The following is a 13,642-nucleotide window of genomic DNA, read 5'->3' as shown; positions in this document are numbered from 1 at the left end:
GGGCGGTATGTTTGGGATCATTGTCATGTTGGAAGACCCAGCCACGTTTCATCTTCAATGCCCTTGCTGATGGAAGGAGGTTTGCACTCAAAATCTCACGATACATGGCCCCATTCATTCTGTCCTGTACATGGATCAGTCGTCCTGGTCTCTTTGCGGAGAAACAGCCCCAAAGCATGATGTTGCCACCCCCATGCTTCACAGTAGGTATGGTGTTCTTTGGATGCAACTCAGCATTCTCTCTCCTCCAAACACGACGAGTTGTGTTTCTACCAAACAGTTCTATTTTGGTTTCATCTGACATTCTCCCAGTCCTCTTCTGGATCATCCAAATGCTCTCTAGCAAACTTCAGACGGGCCCGGACATGTACTGGCTTAAGCAGGGGGACACGTCTGGCACTGCAGGATCTGAGTCCCTGGCGGCGTAGTGTGTTACTGATGGTAGCCTTTGTTACGTTGGTCCCAGCTCTCTGCAGGTCATTCACTAGGTCCCCCCGTATGGTCCTGGGATTTTTGCTCACCGTTCTTGTGATCATTTTGACCCCATGGGGTGAGATCTTGCGTGGAGCCCCAGATCGAAGGAGATTATCATTATTATTATTGTGTTGCGCTTCTTCTATTATCACCTCCATGATATTAAAAGATATTTTTCTAATATGATCTTTATATGACCTCTATGCTAAATCTAAAAACATTTAGATTGTTACATGAAATGGTATAATTCCTTCCTAACACTTTTGCTCAGTCCATGTCCCACCATTAGTGACCTTTTTGTGACATGTTTTGCCACCTATGATGGCCTCATCAGGGCAATATAACTGAGGACTTTTAAAGGAGTATTGTAGACACCCTTTAGAAGTCTATCAGAGCAGCACCAAAGGTGATATTGCTTGTTCCTGGTTCATGGACCTGTGGGTGGAGCCTGATGGGAAACTGAGAGACTAGCTCCCCGTCAGATCTGCTTTTCTTTTGATGGACAGCACAAGTCTGGGCAGATGCATAGTCGCTATTCAGTTCAATAGTGGCCCACTGCTGTGTTCTGTCAATCTAAAGTGAAGAGGACCTCCACCCACCTAGTGACCTGCCGTGTTACAAATATTGGCCTTTTTTGGATAATCACCTCACCTGTATCCTCAGGGTATGTGTTTTCCTTTAGTTTTTGGCTGGGAAATCTTCAGGCCAACAATTGAATGGGGTTGAGGATAGAGCCCTGTGTGAGGTCACACACGACAGCTTCCCAGCATGCCCGTGTTCCACTCTGATTATTGTCTGCCTTTGTACGTCAGCTCAAAGCTGGTCTCAATTCTTACTGGATTCCTAATCAGCAAATTGGTGGAAATTCTTAAAGAATCTTTCACTGCCATTGTGACAAGCTTTTAAGGTGGCGTCTCAGTTTCAGACAACCACACTAAGCGATTTATCAGCTGTTTTAACTTTGGTTCCACAGTTTTTGTTTAGCACCTCAAAGACCAGACCAGACATCTCCTCTTCTGTCAGTAGCTTCATGCAAAAATACTAAGGAAAGTTGTCAGTTCTGATTTGTGAACAGTTGGTCATCTTCACTCTGTTCTGCTTGCTTCACAGTTGGCATGAGCTCAGTCTTAAGCTGGCCAGAGTGGCAGCACCTGTGGTAGTGAGCTCTTCTTGTTGATACTCACCTTAGGGTTTCCCAGGGCACAGAGTCTAAACCCCATCCTGCTTCTTCACCAGAGCCCCTGATGGTGGGGATGGACTTGCAGCAAGCTGGGACCAGGTCACGGCCCCCAGGTATGCCCAGCTGAGGTTGAGGAGCACGGTTGTGGGAGCAGAGTATAATGGGAGGAGACAAACGGAATCCGATAGCCTAGCCGAGGTCAGGACAGGTGGAAAATAAGCAAGGTCAGAGAATGAAGCCGGGGTCGGTACACAAGTATTCAATGTAGGATTCAGGCAGTAGTAACACAGGAGCTCCGACAACTAGGAAGTTGCTCAGGCAAAGTAGCCTAGTCTGAGCACATCTTAAATAGATAGGCAAACAAGGATGCAGGCCAGGAAGTGATGGAAGGGAAGGAAATAAAATAAAACCCAGAGGACAGCATACAACACCCATAGGTGAGCACAGACAAACACACATGTGAAAGGGATCAGGAACAGCACTGCAGCAAGGAGGTCAGAATACACAAAGAAGAAACTGCAGGCTAACTTGTGACACAGAGATACTGTAGATAGAATTTGAAAGGAAAATTTAGAAAATTCTCAGAACATTTAACTGTCCTTCAAAAGAATATGTTTCCTTTTAACATTCGACTTTGGAATGAATGGACTTTACCCAATGAACACCACTTTTAGACATTCATTCACTCGAGAAAAAAAATCCACCCTACTTCTTTGGATTTTCTCATCACTGTGGTAAAAAATGAATGTCATTTTGGCCCAATAATGATTAAAATAACAAATGAACTTTCTTAGAACATTCAACCCATCTATGGCCAGCTTTACATTTGGATGGAACCGTGGCTGTTCGGATGTTTAGGGCATTCAGCATAGATGAATGTGAAAACTTCCAGTTGTCAATGGTTGCTAAGGAAGCAGTGGGTGCCACCCGACCCATTCACTTAACTACTCGGGAATACTTGGCCATGTAAGCAGATTGGAGGGGATTGGAGCAGTTACATCGTTGCTTAATTAGGGACACATGGGTCATATTTGGCCAGTAACATTACTAAAATAGAGTCATGGCCATAGTTGGACAACAATGCCAACACTATCCCTTATATAGCTGATTACAGCTTGTGGAGTTGTCAGTCAGCCAATGGTACAATCGGGATTGGTGGTGTGTACTGGGTCATCAAGTCGATTGGTAGTGGGCATCGTTATTGATAATTAATTTACAACGAGGGACTTTTTTGGTGATTCTTTTTTTTTTTAATGATCTTGTCAAACATTTGGGTGTCTGTATTTTTAGGTTACAATTTTTCACTATGTACACCTTACTCATTCACATTGATAGGGGCATTTTCTGGGGTCTCCCTTATTATTAAAAGGGACTTTAAGATTTCAAAAAGACCACCACCCACATACTCTCACAACCACTGGATGGAGTTTTGGGGAAGAGGCCCTTGTTGAGGGCACATGGCCCGTTATGGTTCAGGAGGGGGGGGGGGCAGCACACTGGTTCCTCCCTTTTTGAGACCAGCCTGCATGCTTAGATTAAGGGTCTTGTATGGATTTTTAGGGGGACTACGCAATTATTGTTATTTTTTTTTGCATGGTGTCCCCCTTTAACATCTACAGTATGTAGTTGTTTGACAACTACAACTGGCTTTAACCCCAGAAAATGGACATAATTGATTTAACAGATTTGGCTCCTGTTGACTTCAATGGAGTTCAGGTTCAACAATCCAAGTCAGTTCAGCTCATCACTACTCCTCAATTTCTATCTGATTTTGGGCTCCAGAGGAAAGGTGGAAGTCATGTTTCTTATCTTGGCAAGTACTATCAGAACCAGTATTGGAGACCGACCATCACATGGACTAAGGAAGAGGAGGATCTCACAATATAGTAGATCGAAAGACACATTTCCTCATTCGGGGGGAATTACTAAAACTGGAGCACTCAGGATCTGGTGCTGCTGTGCATGGGAGCCAATCAGCTTGTACAATTAAGCGTTAACAATAAAACCTGGAAGCTGATTGGTTTCTGTGCTCAGCTGCACCAGATTTTGTACTCTCCAGTTTTAGTAAATAAACCCAATCTGCCATTTCTGTCACTTCAATCTCCATTTTGGGATTGCAAATGCTAGGATGAAATGGCTCCCCAGCTGATCATTTCCCTTTTGTACCATCTAGTCTTGGCCCTTCTGCTACATTGAGAGGAAATTGACAATTATCTCTTCCTTATCTCCACATTTCTGTCTAGATGGAAGTCTCTGACTCTCCTTTTCGGTAAAGCTGGACTCCAGAAAGATAAAATATACAAATGAATTTGGCTTTGTGATGAATAATGCATTATTAAATGTATTTTCTAAATACAAGCACTGCACAGCAGAGCTCAGAATGAGAGAAGGAGAAGCAGCGTAGGGAGCCAATCAATTTTCTGCAGTGTTCATGTACTAACAAAGAACATACTGATAGGTGGAGAGAGCAGAGTGATAGAGAGGCATGTAATAAAGAAAAATCAGGTCCGCTCACTACCAGGCTGGTTGTCCTTTGTGGTAGAGATGTATAAATCTCAGGACTGGATTGACAGATGTAAAACTCCTTTAGTAGACAAAACAGATTTCTTATACAATATGTCATTTATCTGTGCGCTTAGCTGTCTGACTGGAGATCATCTTTCATTTCAGGCACATCAGCAAAATTTTGGCAATTGGCAGTATGTTAACTACTTGCCCTCCGGAGGATTTACCCCCCTTCCTGACCAGGCCATTTCTTTGTGATATGGCACTGCGTTAATTTAACTGACAATTGCGCGGTCATGCAACGCCGCACCCAAATGCCATTGATGTCTTTTTTTTCCCCCCACATATTGAGCTTTCTTTTGGTGGTATCTGATTGCCTGTTTTTTATTTTTTCGCTATAAACAAAAAAAGACCGCCAATTTTGATAAAAACAATATTTTTGGCTTTTTGCTATTAACCACTTGCCGACTGCAGATAGCCGAATGATGGCTTCACTGCAGCTGGCCAGTTCTGGGAGGGCGTCATATGACATCTTCCCAGAACACATCCTCCCGCGTGCCCCCAGGGATGCGCACCTGGCCATCTCTGTGGTGTGGTAAAAGGCCAATCACAGCGGCTTTTTACCAAGTGATCAACCGCGTCCAATGACACAGAAGATCACTGGTAAATGCAGTTGCCGATAACCGGCAATTGTCAGAGGACGGATCGGCACCTATCATCAGGGCACTGATCACCATGCATGTAGGTGAATTGGCTCCTGTCTAAATTGTCCCTAATATGTGTATGTAGGGAGCTTAGATTGTACGCCCCTTGAAGGTTGGGGACTGATGTGAATGTACAATATATGTAAATTGATGGCGCTCTATAAGTACCTGTAATAAATGTTTGAGACAAGAAGAACAATGTAACAAGCTCACTTAAAGTGTAACATGCCAACAGATGGCAGCACAAGGCTGCACAAACAGTCACAAGGAGCACCTTCATAAGTCAGTGTGCCAAAGGATATCATCCTGTGTACATCGGGAGCTGTGCAACTGGTGCTATTATAATCATGTGCATTACCATGTCTCCTATGTCATTATGGACAGCAAGCTAGAGCAAATGTGAAATTCTGCATGAAACTGGACAGATCTACCACAGAGACATTTGGCAATGAGTTGACGTGTTTTGAGCGGCTCGCGAGGTGTTTTGAAGAACATGACTGGAAGATGACGAGAGATCAGAAAGACTTTCAACGAGCTCAACCCCTGAAAATGTCAAAACTATTTGGCAACTTGTGCGTGATGATCGACAGAGGAAATCTGCCATTGTCGGCGTGTCATACGGAACAGTCCAGGCAATCCTCACGTGTGATTTGAACATGTACCGAGTTGCTGCCAAGTTCGTCCCCTCCTGCTGACGCAGGAGCAGAAGGAACACCACATTGAAGTCTGTGGATGACCCGTCCTTCATGTTGAAAATCATTACCGGTGAGGAAAGTTGGGTGTACGCATTTCACACTGAATATCACATTTGCTCTAACTTGCTGTCCATGATGACATAGCAGACGTGGTCATGCCAAATGTCTCTGTGGTAGATTTGTCCAGTTTCATGCAGAATTTCACATTTGCTCTAGCTTGCTGTCCATAATGACATAGGAGACATGGTAATGCACATGGTTATAATAGCACCAGTTGCACAGCTCCCGATGTACACAGGATGATATCTTTTGGCACACTGACTTATGAAGGTGTTCCTTGTGACTGTTTGTGCATGTTACACTTTAAGTGACCTTGTTACATTGTTCTTGTCTCAAACATTTATTACAGGTACTTATAGAGCGCCATCAATTTACATATATTGTACATTCAAATCAGTCCCCAACCTTCAAGGGGCGTACAATCTAAGCTCCCTACATACACATATTAGGGACAATTTAGACAGGAGCCAATTCACCTACATGCATGTCTTTGGAGTGTGGGAGGAAACTGGAGGACCCAAAGAAAACCCACGCAGGCACAGGGAGAACATGCAAACTCCAGGCAGGTGGTGCCGTGGTTGGGATTTGAACCAATGCCCCGAGTACTGCCAGGGAGAAGTGCTGACCACTTAGCAACAGTGCTGGCCTGAACTTCAATAAAAGTCTTGAAAAAAAAAAAGAAAGAAAATGCAGAGGCTTTTCCAATATTAATATAAAGATATTAATATTCAGATATTGTTTGTAAACCTACAGAGGGGTCACATAGGATGTCACTTTCTACAACATATGACGTGGTTCACACACATGATCACAGCTACATTAGTCTGCAGGAAGTCACGACGTCTGTTTTCTACAGACGTCATAAGAAACATGTAAGGCGAGTCATTCCAGGAACATTGCCCAATGACAATTATTTTCCTGGACATATTGATGGAGATCTGTCCAATCTGTGGAGAATCATTAAACCCGTGAACTGTGATTGGCTGATTACCTGAATTTTGTAATTCTCTGCATATCAGATGGTCAGGGCTGTGGATAAGGGGGTACCACCAGTCCTCCTATACGGGGCCCAGGCCAGCAGAGGGACCCAAGCAGCTGGGTGAATTGGATGTGGGCAGGGAGGGTGATTGGCACGGCGAAGGGCAATTCCTGGAACCGATCCCCTGTATGCCTTTCCCTGCAGCAGCTGAAAGTTGGCTTCTTCTCCTCTCCCTCCCGCTGGCTTTTAGCTGCTGCAGAGAGAGCAATACAGGGGAACAGTTACAGTAATTGCCCCCCCCAGGTGCAGCCATCTTTCACCCAGTACGCCATACATGTCCCCCTGCTGCCCCCATCCCTGTAATGTTGCCAGCTTAACTCCTCTCATTCCCAATGGCAGCTTCAATCATAAAATAGATTCCTTCAGGATGGGGTGTGGGGGAAGGGTCTGGTGAATATGACACATCTACCAGCCCCTTCCTTTCCAGAATGAACACGATGAGTAATTGGTACCAATCAATCACTGTGTTTGTTCATAAGTGAAGCTTAGTAAGCTGTGTTTTTTATGTGGGAATTAGGGAGGGTTGTCAGATTAACTGTATGTGGCTCCTTGGTTTGGGGGGCCCTGTCAGGTTGGCTGTATGGGGCTCCATGGTTTGGGGGGCCCTGTCAGGTTGGCTGTATGGGGCTCCATGGTTTGGGGGGCCCTGTCAGGTTGGCTGTATGGGGCTCCATGGTTTGGGGGGCCCTGTCAGGTTGGCTGTATGGGGCTCCATGGTTTGGGGGGCCCTGTCAGGTTGGCTGTATGGGGCTCCATGGTTTGGGGGGCCCTGTCAGGTTGGCTGTATGGGGCTCCATGGTTTGGGGGGCCCTGTCAGGTTGGCTTTATGGGGCTCCATGGTTTGGGGGGCCCTGTCAGGTTGGCTGTATGTGGCTCCATGGTTTGGGGGGCCCTGTCAGGTTGGCTGTATGTGGCTCCATGGCTTGGGGGGCCCTGTCAGGTTGGCTGTATGGGGCTCCATGGTTTGGGGGGCCCTGTCAGGTTGGCTGTATGGGGCTCCATGGTTTGGGGCGCCCTGTCAGGTTGGCTGTATGTGGCTCCATGGTTTGGGGGGCCCTGTCAGGTAGGTTGTATGGGGCCCCGTGGTTTTTAACAACAGCTCTACAGACAGATCTACATGTAGGCATTCAGGAGAATTATAAAGTGATGAATCTCTGACTCTGCTGATCGGATGATCTGTAAATGTGAGTGGTCTTGCTGCTCTTCTGTGTAGTAGTGTAATGTGTGTGTGCTGGTGCCTGGATTGCTTACACCCATGTAGATCGGCACACACAGGCTACACTCCCCCCCCCCTCCTGATCTCTCCTTACAATATCATCACATTTCTTCCCTGAAGACATCTGTTGTACGGATGATGAATACAATGCACAGTGACATGGATGGGGGGAGGGTGAAATGGGGACCCGTCATCTGCTGGACACTAGTACAGTACATGGGACAGAAATACGGAATTATAATGAATGTGATCTCTGAAAATCCTCACAACGAACACTGAGCGTTGTGCTGACCCCCCCATCACACTGCAATCCCTCTCTATTGTCACAGCTACATGACACCGATCCGTGTGTACTGTGTATACCAGAGTCAGAGCCGAGAGAATGATCTCTGTTACCTGACATGTTGTAGAGGACAGTCCCTGATCTGGGGGGAATGGGGATAACTAACAGCACGGTCCTGCCACACACAAGGACCGGGGTTCCCCTTTATACTTCAGAGCAGGAACTTTGAGGAAGCTTGCAGTCTTATTACTGGGGGAGTAATGGGATTTTACTACAGAGGGATACAGTTATTACTGGAGGGGGGGGGGAATAGTATTTTATTACATGGGAATCAATTATTACTGGGGAGATAATAGGATTTTATTACAGGGGGATACAATTATTACTGGGGGGGGGAGATAATAGGATTTTATTACAGGGGGATACAATTATTGCTGGGGGGGGATAATAGGATTTTATTACGGGGATACAATTATTACTGGGGGGATAATAGGATTTTATTACGGGGATACAATTATTACTGGGGGGATAACAGGATTTTATTACAGGGGGACACAATTATTACTGGGGGGATAATAGGATTTTCCCTATAAAGGGAGACACAATGATTCCACATTTTACATATCATCAGGACCTGACTCTTCCCCTACCTGACTCTTCCCCTACCTGACTCTTCTCCTACCTGACTCTTCTCCTACCTGACTCTTCTCCTACCTGACTCTTCTCCTACCTGACTCTTCTCCTACCTGACTCTTCTCCTACCTGACTCTTCTCCTACCTGACTCTTCTCCTACCTGACTCTTCTCCTACCTGACTCTTCTCCTACCTGACTCTTCTCCTACCTGACTCTTCTCCTACCTGACTCTTCTCCTACCTGACTCTTCTCCTACCTGACTCTTCTCCTACCTGACTCTTCTCCTACCTGACTCTTCTCCTACCTGACTCTTCTCCTACCTGACTCTTCTCCTACCTGACTCTTCTCCTACCTGACTCTTCTCCTACCTGACTCTTCTCCTACCTGACTCTTCTCCTACCTGACTCTTCTCCTACCTGACTCTTCTCCTACCTGACTCTTCTCCTACCTGACTCTTCTCCTACCTGACTCTTCTCCTACCTGACTCTTCTCCTACCTGACTCTTCTCCTACCTGACTCTTCTCCTACCTGACTCTTCTCCTACCTGACTCTTCTCCTACCTGACTCTTCTCCTACCTGACTCTTCAGCCCTGTGTGTGCCGTGGACTGAGGACAGACCTGAGCTGTAATATACAGTATATAACAGACACATACAGTATATACAACCATTCATACATATACATCTGCAGTGTGTAATAATGAGCCCCTCACCCCTGATGCTGAACGCTGTCGCTGGGGATGTCTCTAAAACAAAAGAATATAGACATGAAAATGATCAGAGAATACTGACTGGTGACAACATGTTAGATCACATGGACCATCACTCAATTCCTCCCTTTCGGTGGAGACACGTACAGAGAAGGGACCTCCGATGATCACATCTCCTGGCCGGGAATAGTCACAGTCTATTAACATCTGCTGAGGATAGAAGGAACAGACAGGAGCATGAACATCACATGTATATGGGAAGTAATGTTCTCCTTGTAGGATGAACACGAAGCCAGAGAGGACAATGAGGACCAGAAACCCGTCCATGACAAAGGAGATCACCGGCAGCTGTGTGCGTCCTCCACACTGGAGGGATCATCTCCAGCACTTTATATACAATATCTCAGACTGATTTACACTCTAAGAGAAATATCTGAGGAAAACTCTTACAATAAAATAAAATCCAACTACAATAACAAGTCAGATAATTCATAACATCCAAAATAAAATTTGAATACATAATATTTATAATATAATATAATAAAACTGAATAATAATATCTGTTCTCTGGGTCCTTCAAGCTGAAGGTTTAACCAATGATTGTCCTACAAATCTTGTCAGATATCTCTGTGATATGGGAGGCAGCTGAAAGGACAGAAGGACAAAGTGTGGACTGACATATGTGTGTGATGGTAGGGAGCAGTAAAATGTAAGTTTTGTCAGATGTTACCCTACAGTCCAGGGGCAGACTGACAACTCATGGGGCCCCCGGGCAATAGGGGATCATGGGGCCCCTGTGTCCTTGCCCAAACTCAAAAAAGCCTAAGAAAAGCCTATGAAAAATGTACCAGGGGAGTCTCATGGGGCCATAGGGGATCATGGGGCCCCTGTGTCCTTGCCCAAACTCAAAAAAGCCTATAAAAAAAGTACCAGGGGCATCTCATGGGGCCCCCTACTGACCCCGGGCCCTCAAGTTTCCAAATGGTCAGTCCGCCCCTGCTACAGTCCAATTCTAATGCCATTCATTTTATTGCCCCGCTTCCCCCACCAAACCGAATCCCCCAACACACCACAAGTGACAGTTCAAAAGCAAAAAGGACTGGGGGCTCAGGGCAGATTTATATCTATGTTTTCCATTGAAACAAAATAAAACAGTTTTATAGTGCGTTGCCACAATGCACGAATCCCAGCACCATTCACCTTGCCAATCCAAAGCAGGGGCGGACTGACAACTCATGGGGCCCCCAGGCAATAGGGGATCATGGGGCCCCTGTGTCCTTGCCCAAACTAAAAAAAGCCTATAAAAAAGGTACTAGGGCATTTCATGGGGCCCCTACTGACCCTGGGCCCTCGGGCAGTGCCCGAGTTTCCAAATGGTCAGTCTGCCCCTGATCCAAAGAATCATGATGTTTTATTAACCCCTCGCCTACTGGGCACTTATACCCCCTTCCTGACCAGGCCAATTTTCAGCTTTCAACGCTGTCGCACTTTGAATGACAATTGTGCGGTCATCCAACATTGTACCCATATGAAATTTTAATAATTTTGTTCTCACAAATAGAGCTTTCTTTTGGTCATATTTACTCCCCGCTGGGTGTTTTATTTTTTGCGCTATAAACACAAAAAAAAGCAAAAAGTTAGAAAAAAAAAAGTTTGTTTCTATTAAAAAATTTTGCAAACAGGTAATTTTTCTCCTTCACTGATGTGCGTTGATGAGGCTGCACTGATAGGCAGCACTGATGGGCACTGATAAGCAGCACTAATGAGGTGGCACTGATTGGCGGCACTGATAGGCGGCACTGATGAGCTGGCACTGATGATGCGTACTGGTAGTCAGCACTGATAGGCGGCACTGATGAGCTGGCACTGATCATGTGTACTGATAGGCGGCACTTTTAGGTGGCACTGACTGGCAGCACTGCTGGGCACTGACTGGCGATACTGCTAGGTGGCACTGACTGGCGGCACTGCTGGGTAACACTGATGAGCACTGATAGGCACAGGTGGGTGGCACTGATGGGAACAGGTGGGTGGCACTGATGGGAACAGGTGGGCAGAACTGGTGGGTGGCACTGCTGGGCACTGATCATCAGGGCACTGATCATCAGTACCCTGATGATCGGTGCCGATCCCTGCTCTAACAACTGCCGATTCTCGGCATTACTTTCCTCACGCTCTGACAGTGTAGCCGAAAGTGCAGCCGAGAACCGGTAATTGCATTTCCCGGTGATCAGCGTGTCATTGGAAACGGCTGATCACGTGGTAAAAGGCCGCTATGATTGGCCTTTTACCACATCACGTGATCAGCTGTGTCTGTAGGACACATCAATTATGGAGATCGCTGGGTGCGTGCCCCCAGGGGTCCGCAGGAGAGTGCATTCTGGGAGGACGTCATATGATGCCAGTCGTAGTGCAGCCGTCATTCGGCTACCTGCGGTTGGCAACTGGTTAAAGGTATTACTGGTATTTATATAGCACTGACAATGTACACAGTGCTTTTCCTACCAGGAGCGGACTGATAACTCATGGGGCCCCCGGGCAATAGGGGATCATGGGCCCCCTGTGTCCTTGCCCAAACTCAAAAAAGCCTATGAAAAAGGTACCAGGGGCATCTCATGGGGCCCCCTACTGACCCCGCGCCCTCGGGCAGTGCCCGAGTTTCCAAATGGTCAGTCCGCCCCTGTTCCATACTGTACATTCACATAAGTCACTGCGCTTAAGGGGCTTACAATCTAAGGTCTCATATCACATGCATACACACATGCTAGGGCCTATTTGGACACGAGTCAGGGAAAACTGCCTTGCCAAGTGCAACTTCCCAGGCAAAATGAACAGCCCATTTGATTTTAGTAAACCAACCCCTAGAGGTGCATGTCAGTGGGAGTCATCTAAGAACAGGCTCTCTTACCAACCGGACCAACGGGTCTTGGCATACGAGTTGAAGATGCAACTACTGAGCAGGAGACAAGTTCTTTGGGACAAGTTTTGCACACACTTTTCTCATGTTCAAACCGAGAGTCACAATTTCATGAACAATTGACTTGGTAGTTTCCGTTTCCTCACCAATCATTCCTTGCCGTCGGTCACAGTTGAGAACAAACCTCTGCTTGTGTTGCCGAAATGTTCCCCCAGTCTGGTACTTAGTGCGGTGTGGTCCTACCGACAGTTGTACTCCACACTAAAGCACATAGACTACATTGAGTGAGGAACGGGTAATAAAAGATTTAACCCCTTTAGTACCGCGCTATAGCCGAATGACGGCTACAGCGCAGTTGTCCAGTTCTAAGAGGGTGTCAAATGATGTCCTGCCAGAACGTGCCCCTGCAACGCACCCCAGCTGCGCACAACCAGCTCTGTCTGTGATCGCCGTGACCAAAGGTGTAAAAGGCCAACCACAGCGGCCTTTTATCATGTGATCAGCAGTGTCCAATGTCACAGCTGATCATAATGTAAGTACAGTTACCAGTTATCGGCAGTACTTTCTTCACGTTGTCACAGCATGAGGAAAGTACTGCCGATAACCAGAAACTCTCACAGGAGACATCTGCACTAATAATCGGGGCACTGATTATCAGTGCAGCCCCAAAAGTGCCCAACAGTGATGCCCATTAGTGTCAACATTGCTGCCCATCAGTGTCATCCATCAGTGCCCAGCAGTGCCGCCCATCAGTACCCAGCAGTGCCGCCCATCAGTGCTGCCCAACATTGCTGCCAATCTGTGCCCATCAGTACCGCCTATTAGTGCCATCAGTCAGTGCTGCCATTCAGTGCTGCTGATTAGTGCCCATCAGTGCCACTTATTAGTACCCATCATTGCTGCCTATCAGTGCCCATCAGTGCTACCTATCAGTGCAGCATCATCAGTGCCTCCTCATCAATGCCCACCAGTGCCGCCTCATTAGTGCAGCCTATCAGTGCCCATCAGTGTTCCATATCAGTGCTGCCTCCTCAGTGCCCATCAGTGCTGCCTATCAGTGCCCATCAGAGCTGCCTACCAGTGCAGCCTCATCAACTCACATCAATGAAGTAGAAAAAATTAAGTTTCCAAAATTTTAAAATAGAAACAAAGAAAAACTTTTTTTTCAAATTTTGTGCTCTTTTTTTGTTTATAGCACAAAAAAATAAAACACCCAGAGGCGATTAA

The 13,642-nt window shown here is 46.4% G+C and overlaps 1 protein-coding gene across 1 annotated transcript in view; it reads right to left on the bottom strand.

Moving 5' to 3' along the window:
- Positions 1-5,623, bottom strand: part of LOC149457656 (vomeronasal type-2 receptor 26-like) — an 82,316-nt gene extending 76,693 nt beyond the window's left edge. Inside the window, exon 1 of the mRNA XM_089683390.1 lies at positions 5,484-5,623. Within this exon, the coding sequence (XP_089539516.1) occupies positions 5,484-5,623 (140 nt within the window). The remainder of the gene's footprint in view (positions 1-5,483) is intronic.
- Between the last annotated feature and the right edge of the window lie 8,019 nt (positions 5,624-13,642).

The sequence above is a fragment of the Staurois parvus genome, unplaced genomic scaffold (assembly GCF_062004578.1).
Source record: "Staurois parvus isolate SC_StPar_1 unplaced genomic scaffold, SC_StPar_1.0 ptg000308l, whole genome shotgun sequence".
Classification (NCBI taxonomy): Eukaryota; Metazoa; Chordata; class Amphibia; order Anura; family Ranidae; genus Staurois; species Staurois parvus.
This window is presented reverse-complemented; position numbering and strand designations above follow the sequence as displayed.